Genomic DNA, 23027 nt, shown 5'->3' on the forward strand with positions numbered 1-23027 from the left:
ATGTATATAACTTATGCTTGTAGGTCAAAGGTCAAGGTCACTATTGAAGGTCAAGTAAATATTGTTTCTGCATCGTAACTTTTATATGCATTGATGGATTATTTGAGTGGTACAGACAAACTTTCCCCATGATGAGACAATATGTCAACACAAGATCAATGCTTGTCTCGGTTAAAAAGGCCAAGGTCACTTTTAAAGCCAAGTGAAGTTTTTAAAAATTTGCTTCTGCCCCATAACATTTAATTGCACTGAAGGATTCTTATTACTACACAGAAAATGTTTCCCATGATAAGACTATTTGTCGTGGACATGACCCATGGTTGTCGGTCAAAGGTCAAGGTCACTATTGAAGGTCAAGTAAAAATGTGTTTCTGTTCCGTAACTTATGTGCATAGATGGATTATCTTAATACTGCACACACATGTTCCTAATGATGTGACAATATGTTGTGTACATGATTGTAGGCCAAGGTCACTATTGAATTTTAATTTAAAATAGTTTTTGTCTCTTAGCTCCTAAATGCCTTGAAGCATCTTTAGTCTTAATACTGTTGCCAACAACCACAAGGGACGAACACTATGAATTTTTATACTGGTAGGGGACTTCTGTATTGCAACTGCAATACGCTGTCACTTGTTTTAATTGTCAACAGTGTTACATTCATTCATTATTAGTTTCCTGTTCCTCAAAAGATTTTTGGTGATCAACTTTAGATATATTCTATCTAGCAATTAGGGTATTCCTGAAAATGGCTGCAAAATTGAAAACTGTCTCAACAAAAACAAAACTCAACAGCATCAGCAAATGAGGCTTTAAATGAAAAGTAAGTGTTTTAAAGCATAATTAATTAACCTTTAGCCTGCTGGCGGCAAATGATTTTGCCTTTGCGACCAGTGCAGATCATGATTCAGTCAGTAAATTTTCACAGAACACCCCTTTGAATAAAAAGTGGTACTGCCCAAATTGAATGATGGACCAGACAATTTTAGAAATACAGCAGGGTAAAGGTTAACTAACACATTGTAATCACGTATATTGCATGCATTGCTTCATACAAAGAATAAAAATGACAAAGTCTCATCAGTGGTACAAAGAGAATATAAAATGATACACACTTACAGTGATTTTTCTGAAAAGGTGCATAGGGCACAAAAGTTGCAGCAAAAATATATTTCTAGAATATGTTCATAATTAAATAAGCGAAATTCTTTCAACTGCATGACATTTACTAACGAACATTAACACAAGAAGGTAAACTAGCAATAAAATTGATGTTTAACTTGTGGAAAAATGCAGACATTTAATTTTACATTGTCCTGTGCTTCCAAAATAATGCTAAGTTCGCAAGTAATGCCTAAATTTTGTGTACACATTGCTTAAGAATATAGAACCACCACATATAACAGTAATGTTAAGGTAATTGATGAATGTCAAAAAAGGATAACTTTTCAGTCCTGTATATATGAGTTGAACGCTGCATTTGTATCCATTGTAACTCCCTTTTCAGAAAAATAAAGTAAAAATCAGTTATGTCTCCCCCATACGTTTTTTAGCCCACCTGAGCACAGAAGTTGAGCTGTTGTGATCGCTCACCGTCCGGCGTCCGTCTGGCGTCCGTCCACACTTTCCTTTAAACAACATCTCCTCCTAAACCACTAGGCCGATCTGATGAAACTTCACAGAAATGTTCCTTGGATAGTCTTGTTTAAAATTTATTCACAGAATTGAAATTCATACAGAACTCTTGTTGCCAAGGCAACCGAAAGGAAAATTTTTAAAAATCTTCTTGTCCAAATGCACAGGGTTTTGGGTTTAGATATTTGGTGTGTAGGATCATCTAGTGGTCCTCTACCAAGATTGTTTAAATTATTTCCCTAGGGTCAAATATGGCCCCGGCCTGGGCGGTCACATGTTTTACGTAGACCTATATAGGGAAAACTTTGAAAATCTTCTTGTCCAAAACCACAGGTCCTAGGGCTTTGATATTTAGTATGTAGCATCATCTAGTGGTCCTCTACCAAGATTATTCAAATTATCCCCCAAGGGGCAAATATGGTCCCACCCTGGGGGTCACATGGTTTATATAGACTTATATAGGGAAAATCTTCTTGTCGAAAACCACATGACCTAGGGCTTTGATATTTGGTATGTAGCATCATCTAGTGGTCCTCTACCAAGATTGTTCAAATTATCTCCCTAGGGTTAAATATGGCTCTGCCCCTGGGGTCACTAGGTTCATATAGACTAGTATAGGGGAAAAAATTGAAAATCTTCTTGTAAAAAAAAAAGGTGGCTTAGGGCTTTGATATTTGATATGTAGCATCATCTAGTGGTCCTCTACCAAGATTGTTCAAATTATCCCCCCCTAGGGTCAAATATGGCCCCCGCCCTGGAGGTCACATGGTTTATATAGACTTATATAGGGAAAACCATTGCCGATCAATAACTTGTCTAGAACCACTTGACTCAGAATGTTGAAACTTCATAGGATGATTGGACATACAGAGTAAATGATCGCTGTTGATTTTGGGGTCACTCCATCAAAGGTCATGGTCACAGGGACCAGAACATGAAAACTCATTTTCAATCAGTAACTTGAGAACCATTTGGCCTAGAACGTTCAAACTTCATAGGGTGATAGGATTTACAGAATAGATGACTCCTATTGTTTTTGGAATCACTCGTTCAAAGGTCAAGGTCACAGGGGCCATCTGTCCGTCACACTTCAAACCTTCAAACTTCATAGGGCTTACAGAGTAGATGACCCCGATTATTTTTATGGTTACTAGATCAAAAGTAAAGGTCACAGGGGCCTGAACACGGAAAACCGTTTCTGATTAATAACTTGAGAACCACTTGGCTCAAAATGTTGAAACCTCATAGGATGGTTGGACATGTAGAGAAGATGGATTTTTTGGGTCACTTGATCAAAGTTCGAGGTCACAGGGAGCAGAACATAGCAAATGTTTTCCGATCAATAACTTGAGAATCATTTAACCCAGAACCTTCAAACTTCATAAGATGATAGGACTTACAGAGTAGATGACAATTGTCATTTTTGGGGTCACTTGAGCAAGGATCAAGGTCACAGGGGCCTGAACATGGAAAACCCTTTCCCATCAATAACTGGAGAACCACTTGACCCAGAATTTTGAAACTTCACAGAATAATTTCAGATGCAAAGTAGGTGACCCCTGATCAAAGGTTAAGGTTACAGTGGCCATAACACGGAAAACCATTTCCATTCCATTACCTGGGAACAAATAGGCCCAGAATGTTGAAACTTCATGGGATGATTGCACATGCCGAGTAGATGATCCCTATTGCAGCCAACCATCAGTGTCTCTTTGACTTTCGCTCTTGTCACCTACTGACGTCTTGCCTATTACTACTAAGCATTGGGGGAAACATGCGCTTTTCTACAAAAGTGTCTTCTAGTTAGTATGTAGCATCGTGTAGTAGTCCTTCACCAAGATTGTTCAAATTACATCCCCGGGGTTAAAACTGGCCCCGCTTGGGGGCACATGGTTTAAGCAAGCAACTAAATTCAGGTGAGCGATGTAGGGCATTCATGGCCCTCTTGTTGCCTTCGCCGTCTGTCCGTCCGTCCGCCTTGTCCGGCTTTCACAGGTAAAACTGCTGGCTGGATTTCGACGAAACTACACAGGAGTGATCAGTACCAACTTCGCTGCACAAAATGGCCACCAGAGCTTAAAATAGAAAAATCTTGTTCGGCTTTTACAGGTCAAACTGCTGGCTGGATTTTGACGAACCTTCACAGGAGTGATCAGTACCTACCCTAGTTATGCATATCGCTGGCACGTTCCGCTTTGCTGCACAAAATGACCACCAGAGCTAAAAATAGAAAAATCTTGTCAGGCTTTCACAGGTCAAACTGCTGGACAGATTTCGACGAAACTTCACAGCCTTATAGGAGTGATCAGTACCAAGTCTAGCTGTGCATATCGCCGACATGTTCCACTTCGCTGCACAAAATGGCCGGCAGAGCTAAAAATCTTGTCCGGCTTTCACAGGTCAAACTGCTGGCTGGAAACTTCACAAGAGTAATCAGTACCAACCGCAGTTGTGCATATCGCTGGCACGTTCCGCTTCGCTGCACAAAATGGTCCCCACAGCTAAAAATACAAAAATCTTGTCTGGCTTTCATAGGCCAAACTGCTGGACAGATTTCGACGAAACTTCATAGGAGTGTCTGTACCAAGTCTTGTTGTGCTTATCGCCAACACGTTTCGCTTCGCTGCACAGAATGGCCGGCAGAGCTAAAGATGGAAAAGACATTTTTGGACTTCACAGTTCAAACATACAAACAAACATGCCTCCTCTTCCATCCTCAGAATACATAGAGGGGAGGCATGTGTTATTTTTTGGTGACAAAAACACCTTCTTGTTTTATTTAAAGAATAAAATGTCACACTTAGCAACTGTAAAGGTACACAGGGGATACTTTTGGTCTTTAGACATGCATCAGGATTCTGAGAAAGTATATTAAACAAAAATATTACATCATGTCTTCAAAGCAGAAAAAGTTTAAGGTATTAAAAAAACATAAGGACCATTGGAAGATAATGCAGGTATGAAATTGTAACGTAGTGTTCAGCATTTTAATTAAGTACTGTTTTCAGTATTTTTCGTGAAGAGTGTACCATCACAAGATGTGAAATATTAGTTAGAATAAAATGTAAATTATGAAAAAAAAGTAGTTTAAGTAACATCAAAAATAAAAGCTATAACCATAAAACTTACATGTACATGTAGTTTGAAAAAATAAAGCACTACTGAAAATCTCACACTTTCTTGGATGCAAAGAGGACAAATTCAGTTGTATTCTTAAAAAGAACTGACCTCCAGATTTCGGCTTAAAATGATCTTTCTGTAGAATTGAAGATTGGTCATATTATGAACATTAGAATATGAGTTTTTGTTTCTAAACTCAAACAAGAGCTCGTAGAATACGAAACGCCCTCCCCCACTCCTTGATGCATTCAGTAACTCAGAAGGAACAGAAATTATTTGGTCACTGTGCACTGGACCTCCATGTCAGTAGGGGTCATCCACTTGTCACATGCAACAATCATGTGTAATTTAAAACAGGATGGCAACCAGTTCTTAAGTTAACATCTGGAAACTGTTTGGCCTATGGGCAGGCAGACCTAACAACATCAGCACAACAGTGACCCCCAAAATCAAAAGAGGTCATCTACTAGTTATGATCGACCTTCATATGATGTGTGACCTACTGACCTCTAAACTAATAGCGGTCATCTACTGGTCATGCCCAAACTCCATGTAAAGTTTTGGCCAAAGCATTTTTAAGTTATTATCTGGAGTCTGTTCTATTTTTCAAGTTATCATCCGGAAATGGTTTAACTGTTCCAGGTTACTGTGACCTTGCCCTTGGTCTACGGATCGACCGACCGTGACCTTGACCTTTGACCTACTGATCTCAAAAGCAATAGCGGTCATCTGTTGGTCATGACTAACCTCCCTATCAAGTTTCATAATCCTTGGCCCCAGCGTTCTCATGTTATCGTCCGGAAACTGTTAAACTGTTCCGGGTTTTTGTGACCTTGACCTTTGACCTACTGATCTCAAATCAATAGGGGTCATCTGCTGGTCATGACCAACCTCCCTATTAAGTTTTGTGATCCTAGGCCCAAGTGTTCTCAAGTAATCGTCTGGAAACGGTTGAGGGTCACTGTGACCTTGACCTTTTACCTACTGACCTCAAAGTCAATAGGGGTCTGCTGATCTTGATCAACCTCCTTATCAACTTTCATGATCCTAGGCCCATTGGCGTTCTCAAGCTATCCGGAAACATTTTAACTGTTCCGGGTCACTGTGACCTTGACCTTTGACCTACTAATCTCAAAATCGATAGGCATCATCTGCTGGTCATGACCAATGTCCCTATTAACTTTCATAATCCTAGACCTAAGCGTTTTTGAGTTATCATCCGGACACCGATTGGTCTACGACCCGACCGATCAACAGACTGACCGACGACATCTGCAAAACAATATACCCCTCCTTCCTCGAAGAGGGAGGGGGCATAAAAATGCCATTTCAAGCAAAAAACAGATGCCCGCGTCGTGAATCTAACTTGGACCGCCGCAGCAATATGGAACATTTCTGCTGTCATTACCAACACCGCTACATAGGATTTAGTGGTTAATAAGCATTAACTATCGATTATAATCAAGGCAGTTTACATTGAATAAAGCGTTAAAACACTTTTCGATTTTCATTGTAAAATTTAGTAAAAACAACTAATTTTCATTTGTTTCCATAACATATAGTATGTCAGTAATTTAATTTCAAGCCTTCTTACAAAATATAGCATTAATTTCCAGATATTTTTTAACAAAAATATTTTTTGTCTTACGATCTGGAGGCCAGTGTCTAACATAACTTTAAAACTTTTGGAACCATTTAGTTGACAGTTCACACACTAATTGTCTATAATGATTTGAGTATGAATTGCCCAAAACATTTTCTAAAACTGAACTGAATTAAGGAGGTAGGTTACCTTAATATTTGTACGCATGCCCAACCGGAAGCTAACGTGACGATTTACGACGACGTTTACGACAAACTAAATTAGTGAGTAGTTATAGGAAAAAGATGTTTCCTTTTGTGAAGAAAGCACCAAACTTTGTATGTAACTATTTTGAAGTATGCTGAATCCACAAAAAGGAGGAGACATGCAGTTCGCTAATCCCAATTAGCTTAAAATGGGGCCCCAAAAAGGGACCTATATTTTATTTATTTTAATCATATATTTTTGAAAGCAATGTCCAAAAGGTTAATTAATAACCTAAATAAGTAACGATTATTGACATATTATTTATTTAGTTACATTTTATTCACATTTAATATACAGGACACTGACAAATGACATAGATGAGGCCCTAAAAGGGGGGAAATTGTTTAAAAAATTCATTTACAGGATGACTTTATTTTTAAGTGTGAATATTAGGCCCATATCACTCAGGTAAATTTTAACAAAACTAATTTTAGTATTCAATTATATCAATCTATTATTTAAACATTCTTTACATTCTGAGGTTCATTAAGGGTACTTTATAAAACAAGTTCACATATGGCCTAAAAAAATTCTTTGTTTCCGGTAACATGCTCAAAAAAATTAGGGTAGGTAGGTCTGAAAAAAGATTTTTTTTTGGATTTATTTTTTATTAAAGGAGACTTTTTAGAAATTATTTTTGTGTCAAAAAATGAATGTAAATAAGGGGGTAATGACTTCAGAGCATCAGTAAGTGGATTTCTAATATCACTGGACATGTTTAAAGCATAAAAAGAGCAGTCTTGCAACTTCTTGTTAAAAAGTTGAAAAAAATATTCTCCAAGGCCATAAAAACATTTAGGGTCGGGCCAAAAATTTAGGGTAGGTCGGGATACCGGAAACAACAATTTTTTTACGCCTATACATTTGTACGTCCAAATTTAGTTGACTTTGATTAAGATTTCAAGTTTTAGAATCAGTCTAAATTCCACCAAATAGATTTGGATATAAATTTTTAAGGTAAAGATTAATCGATTAGTTTATAAACAATGTCTCCTTATAATATACTGAGCTACAGTTATCTTGCATGTTAAGCCTTTTGACAAATAATGAAATAGTGTATTTTCTGTCTTAGGTTTCATATCGGCCTAAATAATGATATCATGTATCTGATAAAGAAACGATCATTCAGAACATTGTACATGTGGGTCAGAGTTGAGTATACTCTGCATCTCGATATAGCCGATGGAGCTCATTCAGCATGGGTAAAATGACTATTGCAGGCCGTCCTAGTTATAATCATACCTGATATGTGCTCTTTATCCAATACAGTGTAAGGAATACCTCTCAGTAGCGCAGTTATAAGTCCTAGAATAATTGCATGTTTAGGGTAATGTCCCAAGCATTTTTCGTGAACTTACAGAAGTTGAAAGAAAAGTTACGATCAGGTTACTCTAAACAAACAACTTTTAATTTTAGGCATGACAACCCTTTCAATATTTAACTCAAACTGTAATAGGTTTGCCTATTTCACTCTCTAGTACACATGTCTTCAGAATGTCTAAGAATACAGGATCGGCTTGATACATTTATTTCTGCCTTTGTATGTATTCTTGTAGTTACACTGATGAGTTTCCTCCAACTTAAAGCAGCTAATTATGAAGCGTATTACATAATCAAAACAAAGTACTAGTTCTTTTGATCATTTCCAGTTGACAGGATTAGCAATGTCAATGTAACTATGCTATAAATGCCTGTTTACAACCTGCTTGATACAATGTTATTTGCAACATACGTGAACATCTCTTACGGGGTTGCTTTTAATACGTCTAATTGTTTAAGAAAATATAGTCTCTGGCCTCATTTTGATATTTCTTTGCATGATAGAACAACCTATTCTTCCAGTTGTCATGTCTTGCAAACGTATTGAGACAGTATCACAACCAGATAATGCATTATGAAGAATGTTAGCTTTAAGTCTACGTTCTTTGATGTATCTTTTCCTGTTGGATTTTTGTCCTTGTTTTTATTCCAAAAAGACGGCTTACCACAGAATTAGTCAGCATGTACCAGAACTGTTCTGAACGGCCAAATTAAGCTACAGTTAACAACTAGCAAACTCTTTTACTATAGAAAATAACAGTGTGTATAAGTGTTGGTTGCTCGTAAGATTATCCCTTTGTGGTTTTGTTTTATGCATCTGCAGCAAACAAATGTGTACCATGTCGCATACAAGTTAGCGCACCACATGTTGTGACTTCAAACTTTTGGAACAATACATAGTCATGTTATAAACAAAGGTATCAAGCTGTAAGTCAGTAAATTGTGCCAGATAAAATTCTAGTTTCTAAAGGAAATAGACAGCATGAAAACATCTAAATTACCTCATGTTGGCATTTCTAATATTTATTTAATTATGAAGCCATGTATGGGGAGAGTCATTAAGGTATGAACATACTAAATAGCTGGCATATTCTAGATAAAATTGACAAATTTCAAATGGCTACAGCACAGAGCAGGACCCGTTTTAAATGTCTGTAGCTTACATTTTTACATTTTATTAAAGAATATTGTCGGTGCTGAATAAGAACGTCAAAATAAAATTGCGGGTAATGTTCTTCAGTCAAACAAACCAACTACAGTATCAAGTAAAAATGATATCCCAAATTGTATGACCTACAGAATATTTCAATTAATAAATCTGTCATGCTATCATATTATTGCGAAAATGCTTCCTATATGCCAAGGATAGATCTGTTATGTGATTTCAGCAAAACAAAATGCAAAAAGGGAAGGAAAAAAAACCTTTACAGAGCAAAGAAGGAGGACACTTTAAATGCGCCATTTTGCGACTACCATGATTTTTTTCCGCGCCAGTTTTCAATTTAGTGTCTGTATACCTTAATAGTGACCCTTGCATTGCTTGATTCTGTTGTTAAATCTGGATTGACCAGTAATGACACTTCATAGAACCAATTAAATGCCAGCGCAATAACACATTCATGTATAAGAAATATAAATTTGTCAAACAAATGTATAGGAGAAGTGCTTGGAAACCTATTACAATTCCTGGATATATATCAAAAGGGTGTAAATATCAGTTTCGTTTATTTTATGGGTCTTTGGATAAGTCATTTGATTTGAAAACATGATCACGTCATATACATATAACATACAAAAATAATCTATTGAAGGGTCTCTCTTTTTGATATAAAGATATTGCCCTAATAATTACAGATATAAAGGTAACCTCGTGGACCTAAACAGGAGAATATGTTTTACCTTTTTGATATGTTATACATAAGATCCATGAATTTTGTTTCTTTATTTATGTTAAGTTCAGTAATATGTTATTTTTTTTTTAAATTTAACGATTGAAATAAATTAATTTGCCCTTAAATTGTGATTTTTAACAATTTCCCCTTTAAGGACCTCATATTTTTCCTGAGTCTTGTATATTGAATGTGTATAAAATGTAATTGAATAAATTTTGTGTCAAGGGTTATAATTGGTAAAGGTAATGAATTAACATTTTTAAAATTGTTCTAGATATATTCAGTTGAAATAAATAGAAGATAGTTCCCCTTTGGGGCCTCATTTTTTGATCTATCTAAGCCTACAAATCGTATATGTAGTCCATTTCCGAACCAGTATACCTTATAAATCTTAAATTCAAACTCTCATGCTTTCTTCATAAGAAATATCTTTTTACATGCAGTTGTGGAATTAAACATACAGTAAAATAAGATTACCTCCCTTTTTAGTATGTATCTTGAGAAATAAGAGTATTTTGCAGTAAACTTTGTATATCTGTCGATACCAAATGGTTGTTTGTCTATGCTAATGACATGTTATCCATGTTTAGATCATATGAAACATTACTTTATAGATAAATTTCAATTTAAAGGAAAATTATTTTTTTCCAAGACATTTTTACTTTCCTTTTTTAAATTGATTTAAAAGGAGGTTCCAGGGCAGATATAGCGTGTCTCCTCCTTTTTGTAGGATTTGGGATACCTTAAAGTAATTTCATGCAAAATTTGGTGCTTTCTTCACAAACGGGAACATCTTTGCCATTTTTTGTTCCATATCTTACTCGCTAAAATGTGTTTGTATATCCATTCTTCTAAGAATAAATCATGAACATGTCTCCGATCTGATGCTTCGTAGTTAAATAATCCAGAAATAATGAATAAATTGCCGCAGAAACGCTTCAAAACATTGTTACCTTAAAATGACGTCATTGGCTTCATGACGTTACGTGTCAGTTACCGCGCAAAATTAATAGCTTTTATTTTTGAAAGTATGTAATTCTGTGCATTTTCTTTATTTGACTATTTTTAAATAGCCATTATTTGCTAAATTATTTTTATGAGTCTTTCGCTCTGAATAATGATCAATATTTTGCTTCTTTTATGTAGTTATATTGAAATGTTATGCGGAATGTAAGAAAATGGATGATGGTAACTGATGTTATTGGGAATATAGCTGGGTGAAAGGTTACTTATTACGGCCATTTTCAAATAGAAATTGGGCAGTTTGATTTGTAATACCTATTTTTCAGTTTCTTTTAATAATTTGTTACTTATATACTAAAACTACGCTCTAAAATGGTTCAAATTTCAGTAAAAAATTGTGGTTTCTTGAATTAAATTGATGTTACCATGGAAACGAAGCCCGTGACCTATATATCTAAATATAAAAAACAATTCTATTTAAGGAACACAGCTTCGGCTTTTTATTTGCATGTCAACAATATCCATGAGAATAATAGCAGCATGCAGAACGATTTTTTCCATAAAAAATGTCAGACGAGGGGTACTGGTGTACGTATTTTAAGCTGTAAAATTTGTTTAAATAAATGCAAATAACAGGAAAATATTACTTACGTTAGAAATAAGGTGTTTTAAAGCTACATTAACAAGAAAGATAATCTTATTTAATATTTTTATAAGAAATTACGATAAAAAGCAAGATATAAGCTATTTTAAACATCTCGGCTGCCAGGGTTACTTTAAACGTTCAGAAAGATAAGGTACCATGTAAAGTGCGTGGTATTTTGCTTATAATGTTACCCAAATGATCCATGTTGGTCATTAACAGAATGGCACTGAAGCCGTCGAAAAACCAGTTTTCATACATAGTTGTTTAAAAATGAGAGAAAATGCGTTACCATGGAAACACGAGCCCCGTGACATATACATTTTAAGCTTATATTAGAAAGCTAACGCGCATACTAGTAAAATAATCAATTATACAGACTTCTACGGATAGCAATGAAACCAAAATACACTGAAAAGTGTTAAATATCCGTATTTTCCTTCTTCTTTCAATATAAAATACCTTTGGAGGGACATGTACTTCAAACCTGGATAAAAATTGTACTTGAAGGGCCAGAGATAAACGAAATTGAGATTGTAGTAGTTAAAACATTAAATTATACGAAATTCAAAAAAAATGCTGCGGTTCAACTAATTTGAATGTACCCTGGTAACAAGGTAACCTACCTCCTTAAAGCAAGGTGAGAGTAAAGAAAAAACCTCATTATTTCTAAAACCACCTATTAAATTTATTAACTTGACTCTAAAAATTTCACTGTTTTTAGTGTTCCCTGCAGTAAAGACATTAGAAGGGAAGAAGAATGGTTTTATAGAACAGGGACCGTCATCCGATTATCGAGCAGCATTTAATGTTGGTGATGTATTGGAACTTACATGCACAGCTAATATTGGAAGTAAACCAGCAACTACAATCAGTTGGCTAAAGACTTCTAAAATGTCAACAAGTGGTGAATTTATTGAGTTTCAACCACAAACAGGATCATTTGATGAGGGCACTGCAATAAGTGACAATCAGTGTGGTTATACCCGAGTAGCAACTATAAGATACAACACTACAAAGGCTGATGCAAACAGGGCTAACAACCTAGCATTTGAGTGCTATGTTTCTGTTAGTGGAAATCCATACGGAACAACTTATACAACACAAAACAATCCTCGGTTTTATGTGGATGTCAGTAAGTACTTCGTAACTTTAATAACGTGGCAAAAGTTCTTTGCTACATGTGCAATATATATTTACTAGCTAAAGCACTTTTAACAGTCTCGCGAACTTTATTTACGAATTTGCTCTTTTATTGAAATGTTGGATTTTGAAGTTCTGAAAAGTAAAACTGGATTTTTTGTTCATTTTTGAGGGGTTTGGTGTGAGGTACAATACGAAACTTAATAATCATTTGTGCATTTAAGTTCATTTTGTACTATATCATTCGATGTAATTCAACCTTCCGTAATCTTTCAATACAAATGACTTCAAATTATGGCGTATTCATTTGCGGATGCTAATTTAGTCCTTAGTGGACTTAGTTTAAAGTGAAATAGTGAGGGAAATAATAGTAGCATTATAAAACTATCAACTTATTTTTTTAGCTTAGACTGTATTATTGGAGGAATTTAGGCATTTGTCACTAAAAGTGACAGCTCTTGTTGAATATATGAATTTTCTAAGGATATCAGTTCCATTTTCGGTGAGGATTTTAGGTTTGTGTAATGCAAAATAGCGATTGAAAAGTCATTCATGACCTTACGGTCAAAAGTGGCCCGCCGCGTGCGCCAGGTGTTTTACATGAGGAACTTAATACATCTTCTCGGAAACAACAATAGCTTTAGCCTAGATATTCAGAGACCTGAATCAAAACTATACAAATCATGACCTTTAGGCCAAACGTTGTCCCAGCAGGGAATTAACTTGTCTATATAGACTTTATAGAAAACACTTTAAACAAATCTTTTTCTATGAAACCACAATAACTGGAGTTGAGATATTTGGTATGCAGCATCATATATGGACATGTATTAAACTGATTCAAACAATGACCCTGCGTTGATACAGAAATGAATCAATTCAAAATAGCGAAATGCAGTTTAACAATACTTTTCGTATGCATTTAAGTGGTGGGTTTGAACTAGTCTTCTTTTATGTACCGCCGTTATTATAAGCTAGGCAGAATCTTTAAAACTGTTTATTGTAAGCGACAATCCCTAGTCAATGTTCTAAATAGGAAATACTATAGAATTTATTTATGCATCCGATTACAAAAAAAAATAAGATTTCTTTTATGTTAATAATAGTGCTAGATATATTGCGCATTATGTTAATATTTTGCAGGGGACGAGGGAATATCTGACGACAAGGGCATATCTGACAATAAAGTGACTAAACGGGATTTAACAGCAGGAGCAATAGGTGGTGTGATTGTTGCTGTGGTCATTCTAGGAGTCGGCATTATTATTGTCATTGTACGAAGAAAATTAACCACAAACGGTAATTGTTAGTAAAACTTGAATTATATGTACAGTGGCTGTATAAAATTACTATAACGAGTGTAAAAAATGAAAGACATCTTTAGCGAGCTTTCTGATTTGTTTTGTCACGAGCCTACTAACTTAATATTGCCAACTAATGTACATGTAATTATTTTATAATGCATTACACTTACTTTTCGGCCAGTTAGATCAAACTTTAACAACCGACTTCCAGTTCTACATTTTTGTTGGTCGTTACCATTCATACGATAAGATATATTAAATGTATTATCTGTAACACGATAATTCTTACATTAGCAAATGTTTCGTGTAAAAGAAGGCTAAAAATGTTATCAAGAACTACTGTGCTCAATATATATTCAAGAGTTATGGTTTAATAGTTTGTGTTCTTTTCCACGCTTGTTATTTATTATTATTCAAACGTTGCATGTATATTTACTAAAGGGAGATAATTCAAAAAGCATACAAGATAGTGTTATGTTTCTTGTACGCTGCACTTCCTCTCAATGTCCTTGTATGACGTTTAACACAGTTCCTTTATGAATTTTGTAGTCATTCTCTGGACAAAGTGATATGAGTAACTTTTATTAAGAGGGAAATAATTTAAACAAATGTACCCACCGTGACCTCAAGTTGTATCCAATTTGCCAATTGATCAGTTTATTATTAAAGATATTTACAACGTATCAAATAATAAAATGTATGCTTAAGTCAAAATAAAGCTATTGTTCTGTTCTATTTAATCAACTGTATCTTATCTTTGATTTCAGAAGCACCCAGAACTGGAGTACAAACGGAAAATAGGTAACATATATTACCTTTTATATACCAAAAACAAAAGGAGTTTAACCATATTAATTGTATTTCATAAAATGCCCGCCAATAGTTCACTGCCTACTTGATACATTATCTCTTTAACTGAGCGTTTGAGGTAAGTGCCAAAAGTATATATTGAAAATGTATATCAGAAAAATACAGCAGTGTGTTCAGTTACTATAAGTTGTTGATGTTTACTTTTCATAACACAGTTCTAGTGGGAACTACCAAATACAGTCAAGAACTCAACCAGAAATGGGACAGAATGATCAGTCTTCTATAATGTAAGTTATCAAAAAGTTATCGAATAATTTACTATAAATATGTTATGAAGTTTGCTAATGTCAAGCTCAATTATTTGTTCGAAAACCTATTACGATATTTTGAATAGAAGACAGTTTTTAATTCGAATTTCTTAATTATTTAAAAGAATCAAGGTTGGTATGAACTTGTGTTTTATCCTATTGTCCAACCCATCGGACAATACTAGGAAAATCTGGTTTTTATTGTGTTTTAACCTTTACCCTCTAAAATTCTAAAATGGACTGCCCATCATTCAATTTGGGCAATACCATCTATAATTTGAAGGGGTGTTTACTGAAAATTTACTGACTGAATAGCGACCAGTGCTGGCAAATTTCACACTCACCTGAGGGTTTTGATTGTTAAGTAATTAACCGTGGAAATAGCTAGATAGATAGATAGATTCTTTATTACCTCCACAGATAGGAGAGCATCATGGCAAAAGTATTCAAACAACAATCAATACAAATAAGTAAACTAAATAAAAATATATACACAAAGAGCATTAACATGACAAGATACAAACAAGTACACTTAGTTTCAAAGATAAGAAAAGCGAGAATATCACCAGCCGATATTAAAATGACCAGGAATTGTTTCTGTGCATACAATATCAATTACAAGTACTATGTGCACATATACTTAACTATATGTAAACTATATGACGCAATCTTGTTAAAATTTGGCATTAACAACATATGGATGGATATCACCCTTCTATTCATGCCTTGTCGAAACGAAATACAAGGCAAAAGAAAAGGGTAATCAATAGACAGCTTTCAATTGATTCACAATCGCATTCTTACATACATATGTATATACTTACATATATATACACATACACACTGGATTATCTGGTAATGCTAATGACATTTTTTTACATTTAAAAATGAAAATTATTTCCCGACAGTGTTTGGTTTTTTTTGCACCCATTAATCTTTAACAATAATTTTGGGCATTTTCGTTATTTTACGTAATAATTGTATACTGAAAATATTTAAATTATCTAAATTTATCAGGATGGCCAACCCATGTAATGTTACCTGAATCGAGCGATTTACCCATGTGTATGGTACCGAAATGTCACCCTGGCTACCCTGATTATATAGTCAAACGATGACACGGCGTAGTCGTAAGATATGTGGCTTCTACGCAGGTTACCGTATGTTCTAATTCAGTTAAGAACAGTTTGTTTCTCGACTTTTCGAAGAATAAGGAAAGCTGCTGCACCCGCCCTGGCGTCGATGTCGGCGTCGGCATCGCGGTCGACACCGGCGTCTGCATTGGTTAAAGGTTCTTTTTTATAAAGTCCAATAGTTTCACCATTATTCAATATATTTAGCTGAAAATGATGTATTTAATCATAGTGACATTGTGTGACAAGTTAACTCTTCCAGCAATAATCTAGAAGAGAAGAGACCACGGAAATATGTTGAATATGGCCAATAATATCACTAACATCACATTAATTTTTACGCTTACTTAATGAACACTTTGATTTACTCTCATTTATCTTTCTGTTTATAAACTTGTGTAAAAAATAGGCAATTGTTTAGTAATACAGTAAGATCTCCTGATTTACAGAGGCATGTATGAACATCTACAAAATACTGTAGAAATGGAAAATAAGTATGTGTATGATTCCCTGAAAGGTAAGTTAGTTTCTACTGTTAAATTATTAGAATTTGTAGTAGGTGCTAAATCCCTATACAGTTTCTGTGCAGTATATAAAATCGAAGCTGGTATACATCATAAACATAAAGACTTGCACATATTGTCAAAACTCTTTTGTCAAATTTTATTTTCTTGTGTCAATATGACTTAATAACTTTACACCTGTATATGGTCCTTGTGTTTTCAACTCCTCCTATATATTTTCTTTTCTTCTATCAGTTTAAATGTTTAACCAATCTATTTTTAGCAAATGTAGCCCAATATTCCGCTATTATTGCAAGATATTTAGCCAAGGTAAATGCACCTTTCCATACTTTCTGCTAAATGATATTAAACAAGGTAAACGTTTTCCCGAAACCATAGAAATGATACATAGCAACGAAGTAACAGCTACTATTCTTAACAGGCAACTTTTTCGGGATTATAAAAACCTTCAGTGGGCTTTTTACAGAGTACATGAATTTTACTTTTGCTGTTTAAATTATAAAGTCATGGTATCTCTGGTTAGCATCGCCCCAATAGAGCCGTTCGGGCAGTACTGAAGCTTCAAAGAAGTAGTTTGCAAGAAGAGTAGTAGTGCATGTCATTGTCTTTTTGTTTTTTTTTTTGTTGTTTGATGGGTTTTTTGTGTTATACCCCTCTGAATATTTATCAAATCAGGAAACATTGTCTGCGCTGCTTCTTGGAATGATTGATTTAATGTCTATTTGAGTACATCACCTCATATGTTACTTTGGGATGATTACTCGTGCGTTATTTACATTCAATTAAGAAAATTGCAAACGCATCTCACCACAGTATGAAACCACACAACCATGACGAATATAAAATTGTTATTTTTGAGAATATTTTTATAAAGTGTTTTTTTGACAGCGCTTTTTCCCCTGAACTTTTGGTTTGATTTTGATAAAACTTTACAATGATTATTGGTATAAGGTGAAGTTGTGCATATAACCCAAACGATCATGTCCAATTAAATTTCATGAAACCTTATTTTATTCTTCAAATCTTTCAAATTTTGAAAAGCTTGCCCACTCATCCATTTCATAAACGAGTATTTGGAGTTTGATGAAACTTTACAGCAACTGTTGATATAATGATGTGTTATGAATATTGCCTCCATGTTCTACTAGGAACTATTGGCTTTTGATGATTTTTAATTAGGAGGCCTTAACAATGCATTTTGTCATTAAAAGCTTATCAGATTTTGACGAATTTTACCGTAATTATGTAAGTATGAAGAATAGTTTGCCATATACAGTACACCTGGTTAGTGCAAATATTACCTTAAATAAATATCGTGAAACACTTGAAATAACAAATACATCTGAATGCATTATAGTATATACTGTGACAAGGATTTACAGACCTCATTTCAAATACTATTCAAATGTTTTCGCATCACCTCCCCACTCAACCACTTCAATCTCCAACTCAAAGTTGCTTCGCACGGCATACGACATGCCCTAACAACAATGCCAATTTCAACTAAACTTCACGGAATATTAGTTTGGCTGTCCCTTTTTAAAGTTGTTTAAAGACTTCTATTCTATATTGAACTGTAAAAGTCATGGCACCGGAAAAAAACATCTGCCATAATTTTAGATTAATTTTACACAAGACCATCTACAACAAGTTATGTTGCCGTATGTATGCATTAAAAGTTCCCTCGTTGTTGCGCAAAAAGTCTTATTTTAGATATTTAACATGTTTAACACAAACGAGATTAAAACTCCAATTTTAAATTCGATTCTTCTCAGGTCTAGACGCTGTATTAATTTACTTACTTAGAGTTCATATAGGCTATATATGTATGGTTTTAATATAACTTAAGTAAGATGCTTACGTAAAATGGTGTTCTTATTTGAAGTTTTGTTGATTTTGATCAAACATTTCGGTAAAATAAGTCCAACATAGAAAATAAAGAATTTGTGTGTGGCGGCTGAAAAAAGTCTCCCTGTACTTGGATTCATTGTTGTTATATTTTCTGGTCCTTTGGGATCATGGAGTCCATTCAACATATGTGTAATAGAGTTACGCTTAAGCCGGTGCTAGGGGGCGTGAGAGGTGTTGCACATTTCATTACATCTCATGAATAGACTCAGTCAAACCGAGTCTGCTGTCATTCTTCTTGATTGTACTCTTTGCTTCCAAAGAATCTTTTTACAGATTTTATTATCACATCTGAAAATGTTAGTTTCGATTGTTTTTATCAAATCACATTGCAATTGTATCTATACACATTTATTTCGTTCATGTATGATTGATATTAAAAGGAAACCAGTCATAAAACATAAAGTGTGTATTGTAACTAATTTTCAAAATTTGATGGGATGTTTGGATGATCCGTATTGCATTTCAGTCACTAAGCCAACCATCAGTGTCTCCTTGACATTCGATCCTGTCCCCAATTGACTTCTTGCCTATTAATACTATGCTTTGGGGGAGGCATGTGCTTTTCTACAAAAGCATCTTCTAGTTGGGAATTAATTTTAATGTGCGTACGCTTTTCATAGAGATTGATTTGTATATTTTTTATATTGCTAATATTAGATATGCTACCTTAAATTCACGAAACCACAACCGATGTTCATGAACACAAAACTTAAATAGATTGACATCGCACTAAAATAGTCCTCTGTACTCTCCGATTTTAAATATAAATCCAGTTATATGAGATGGTTATAAACAAATATTTCTTTGTATGTTTCAGCTGACTCCGAAGGCTCAACCGACAGGTTTGTAGTGTTATATTATTACATGTACATCACAATGAGGCCTTCCTATTATGTAAACATAATCAAATTTATACGTTAGCGGCTAAATTGTACCATATCCTTTCCACAGCCTTAACGTACTAAAACGTATTAGCGTCTGATGGCCCTTTCACGCTTCCGTAGAAACAACATTTATTACACGAAACTTATTTTGAAAATATTTCTGAAATGTCTAGGTCTGCAGATCTCAAACACGGTTATATCTTACATATGAGGCATATACTGACACTCTCAGACAACATCAAAAATGACATTTTGAGCGATTTGATCAAGTTCCAAAATTATCAATGTACGCTTGGTCCGTTACGGACCCCTGTGGGATTTGTGTTTATCAAGAGCTCAAATATTTGTTCATAGATTAAAAGCTGACATGCTGTACTAAAGCCCAGGTAATTTCAATTCGTAATAAAGTGCTGAAAATTGACTCCCCAATAGCAAAAAACAAAAACAAAAAACAAACAACAAAAAATGAAATCCACGCGCATACATTTAGACGGGGTGACCCCGGCGCGTGACCCCTGACTATCTACGAATCAAAATGCAGCTTTCGTTTTCAAGTTTAACATTTCTACTTTCATTTTATCTACTTCCGGAAATAGCTGAAGGTCGAGTGATGTCATTTACTGTGTTGTCAAAAACATACATATGCCTGGCGAGTTTGCATAAATATGTGCTGGCCGTCCTAAGGATATCACGTGTACATTAAAATATTGGCCAGCCATTTCGAATCAGTGTTTAAAGATGGCCAAAGACAAGCAAAAGCCTGTCATTAATATCAAAGTAAACAAAGGAGTATTCATTCAGTTCTGTGGTATAACGCTAAATAAATACATACTTACTTACTTCTTGCTTAAAATTCTTTTATTAATTCTATGCCATGTGTTGCTATATATAAGACAATGTGACATTTATTTCGACGAATTGACCGACATTGACTGGATTTAAAATATCCTCACAATAACTACGGTTAAATGCATGTTTTGAAATAAACATACCTGCGCAACATTGCTTACATGATAAATCTCCACTTGCTGTTTTCCCTTTCATATAAGTGCATAGTGTTTTTAGTATGATGTGATGCACTTCTTGTTTCTTATTAATTTTTAGTCAGTGAGAAACTACTCATTCTAAGATTTTGATTGTAAACAAAATGTTTTTGTGCATGCAAGCAGGTGTTAGCATCCATATACTGCTAACGTCTGTTCTTTTCAAGAATTGGACTTTTTCTTCAGTTAAAGGAATTGTAAATAAAGATCCCATCTAAAGCCATTGTTGTGATATAGTACTAAAATTGCATTATTGAGTGATTTTTAAACCGTTCTATCACCAACATTCTTCCAAAGATTGTTTGTTGACTAAGCTGGATGTTTTGTTGGACTTAACGTCGCACCGACACAATTATAGGTCATACGGCGATCCCATCCCTGCATTATTTCATCACAGGCAGGCACCTGGGTAGAGCAATCGGCCTTCCGTAAGCCAGCTGGATGGCTTTCTCAAATGGAGAATTCAACGCCCCGAGTAAGGCTCGAACCCACATCGGTGAGGGACAAATGATTTGAAGTCAGTGATAAGATGTTTCAATATCTTATAATACAAATTATCATCGAAACAGTATTCAAAACGTGTGGAGTGTGCTTTATTTTACAGCAAGGCCCAGTATAAAAAGCTCCAACAGGCAGTTTGTACACCTCCTACTTACACTTCACTTAGATCAGGTATCTAAAGTACTGTTAAAATTTAGTATGTAATAAAAAGACGGAATATTGAAAATGAATCATAAATTCAGATATTATGTAATTATGTAGTTCGTCTAACGTTGTCGAAAGATTTCATTCACATTGTATATTTGCCATTGTTTTACTTAAAATTGTTAGTCTATTCTTTCTATTTAAATGGGACATAGGGTTGAAGACGGGTTGATGGGAGTCTAGAACTCAGGTCATTGGATGCATGCTCAGAAAATTACGTATTTTGCACTTAAAATCAATATAAAATATTCTTCAGACAACTCTTTACATTATGGTTTCTGATAAGATGTGATTTGTCTTAGACTAGCTTTTTGTTATTTATTGCAGCAACACTGAATAAAGACAGTGAGCGGGCATACGAAAATTTATGAAAGGAAAGATGTACTGGCGTAGGCCATGTGTTACCGGAGAACGACACCGATAGATTTCCACTGCATCATTTCCTCGAATTTATATATACTATTTATATCTACAAAAAATTGTGTACAGTACGGAATATATTCACTTTGGCAAGTGTTTAAAGACTCTAAGCTTTAACATGATTTTTCTCTACATCTCCTAAGTGTAGCCATACCACACCAAACTAAAGAAAAAACAATGGAAAAATTAGCATAGTACTATTGTGATGCGAATCTATTTTTCAAGTTTGTTTTAAAAAATAATATATGTAAGACTCAGTTGTTGTCTTCAGACACAATATAGGTTCAGCTGTTTTGCTAGTAATTCAAATGAACCATCTTTATGTCCAATGTAGAGTTCTATGAACTACAAAAGTGCCTAAAAAGCAGAACAAATGCAGACAAATCAGTTATTTCAGAGTATCCATTTCCATTCTTATTAAATTGAAAGCTTTATAATTCAATAATGGATCTATTTGTTAGAAAGTTGTGATGTGCTCTTACAGAACACAATTCACAAGAAACAGTAATTCCTTCATAAATACAGGATCACATCAAATAATTCATAAAGTTGCAATTCTGCATTCTGTGAAAAGAAAATGTATGCTAAGAGTTGTATCCTTTGTTCCCCACATTAAAGGCTGAACAGCCCAAAGTTTTCTACTAACAAACCAGAGAACTTCATTTTACAAATTCATTTATTAATTGGTAGTGTCCATTATTTATTGACACTTGTCTGCATATGAATACTCCTAACTCAAGAAGATATTATTCATGGAAACCATCCATATGACTTAGGTTACAACATGGCAATAAAACTTCCATTACAGATTCCTCACGGGCCTTGAATAATCACGCACCCAAAATTATTGTATAAATCATGTTTTCTCATATATTTCTGTATAGAAAGGCATACATAATGTATATGTTTTATATCTTAATAGTATACTGTCCTATCATATTGTACATAATGAAGAGACATAAATAAACTATTTGATTTGAGTTGACTTGACTTATTAAATCCAGTCAGTAGCTGATGGCCGAAGAAATCACGTGACATATTTCATAACATGGCTATTATCCTCGAGCAGATATTGTGGTATGCGCAAGTCAAATGTTTTACGTTTATCCTGAAAATTCATTATGGCAAATATGGGTTTAATAAAATGTTTGACAAGCCACCTAATGTACAGCAAGACAGTTTCTGATTGTAAATGACTCTAGGTCTGTAGCTACACTGAGGCACAGTCGAGGGCCCGTCCTCCCTGTTTTCTTTTCAAAGAAATGAAAAAACGAGGCACTAATTATTGAAAATAATTAGCTGAAGTCTTATTTCTGTGAATTAAGTAGTTTCTACAGTCTATTAAGGTACAGCATATTTATCGTACAAGCTACACACCCGTTAGCTTTACCTTTTTTGTCTACGGAGAAAGTTGATTGAT

General features: G+C 34.6%; 1 protein-coding gene across 1 annotated transcript in view; it reads left to right on the forward strand.

Moving 5' to 3' along the window:
- The window catches only part of LOC123561326 (uncharacterized), a 73585-nt gene extending 50998 nt beyond the window's left edge, over positions 1-22587 (forward strand). The window contains exons 5-12 of the mRNA XM_053553310.1: positions 12147-12557; positions 13709-13864; positions 14637-14670; positions 14895-14966; positions 16570-16637; positions 19373-19397; positions 21087-21154; positions 21515-22587. Coding sequence (XP_053409285.1) covers positions 12147-12557; positions 13709-13864; positions 14637-14670; positions 14895-14966; positions 16570-16637; positions 19373-19397; positions 21087-21154; positions 21515-21558 — 878 coding nt within the window. The 3' untranslated portion in view covers positions 21559-22587. The remainder of the gene's footprint in view (positions 1-12146; positions 12558-13708; positions 13865-14636; positions 14671-14894; positions 14967-16569; positions 16638-19372; positions 19398-21086; positions 21155-21514) is intronic.
- The last annotated feature ends 440 nt before the right edge of the window (positions 22588-23027 follow it).

This window comes from Mercenaria mercenaria, chromosome 10 (assembly GCF_021730395.1).
Source record: "Mercenaria mercenaria strain notata chromosome 10, MADL_Memer_1, whole genome shotgun sequence".
In the NCBI taxonomy this organism is placed as follows: domain Eukaryota; kingdom Metazoa; phylum Mollusca; class Bivalvia; order Venerida; family Veneridae; genus Mercenaria; species Mercenaria mercenaria.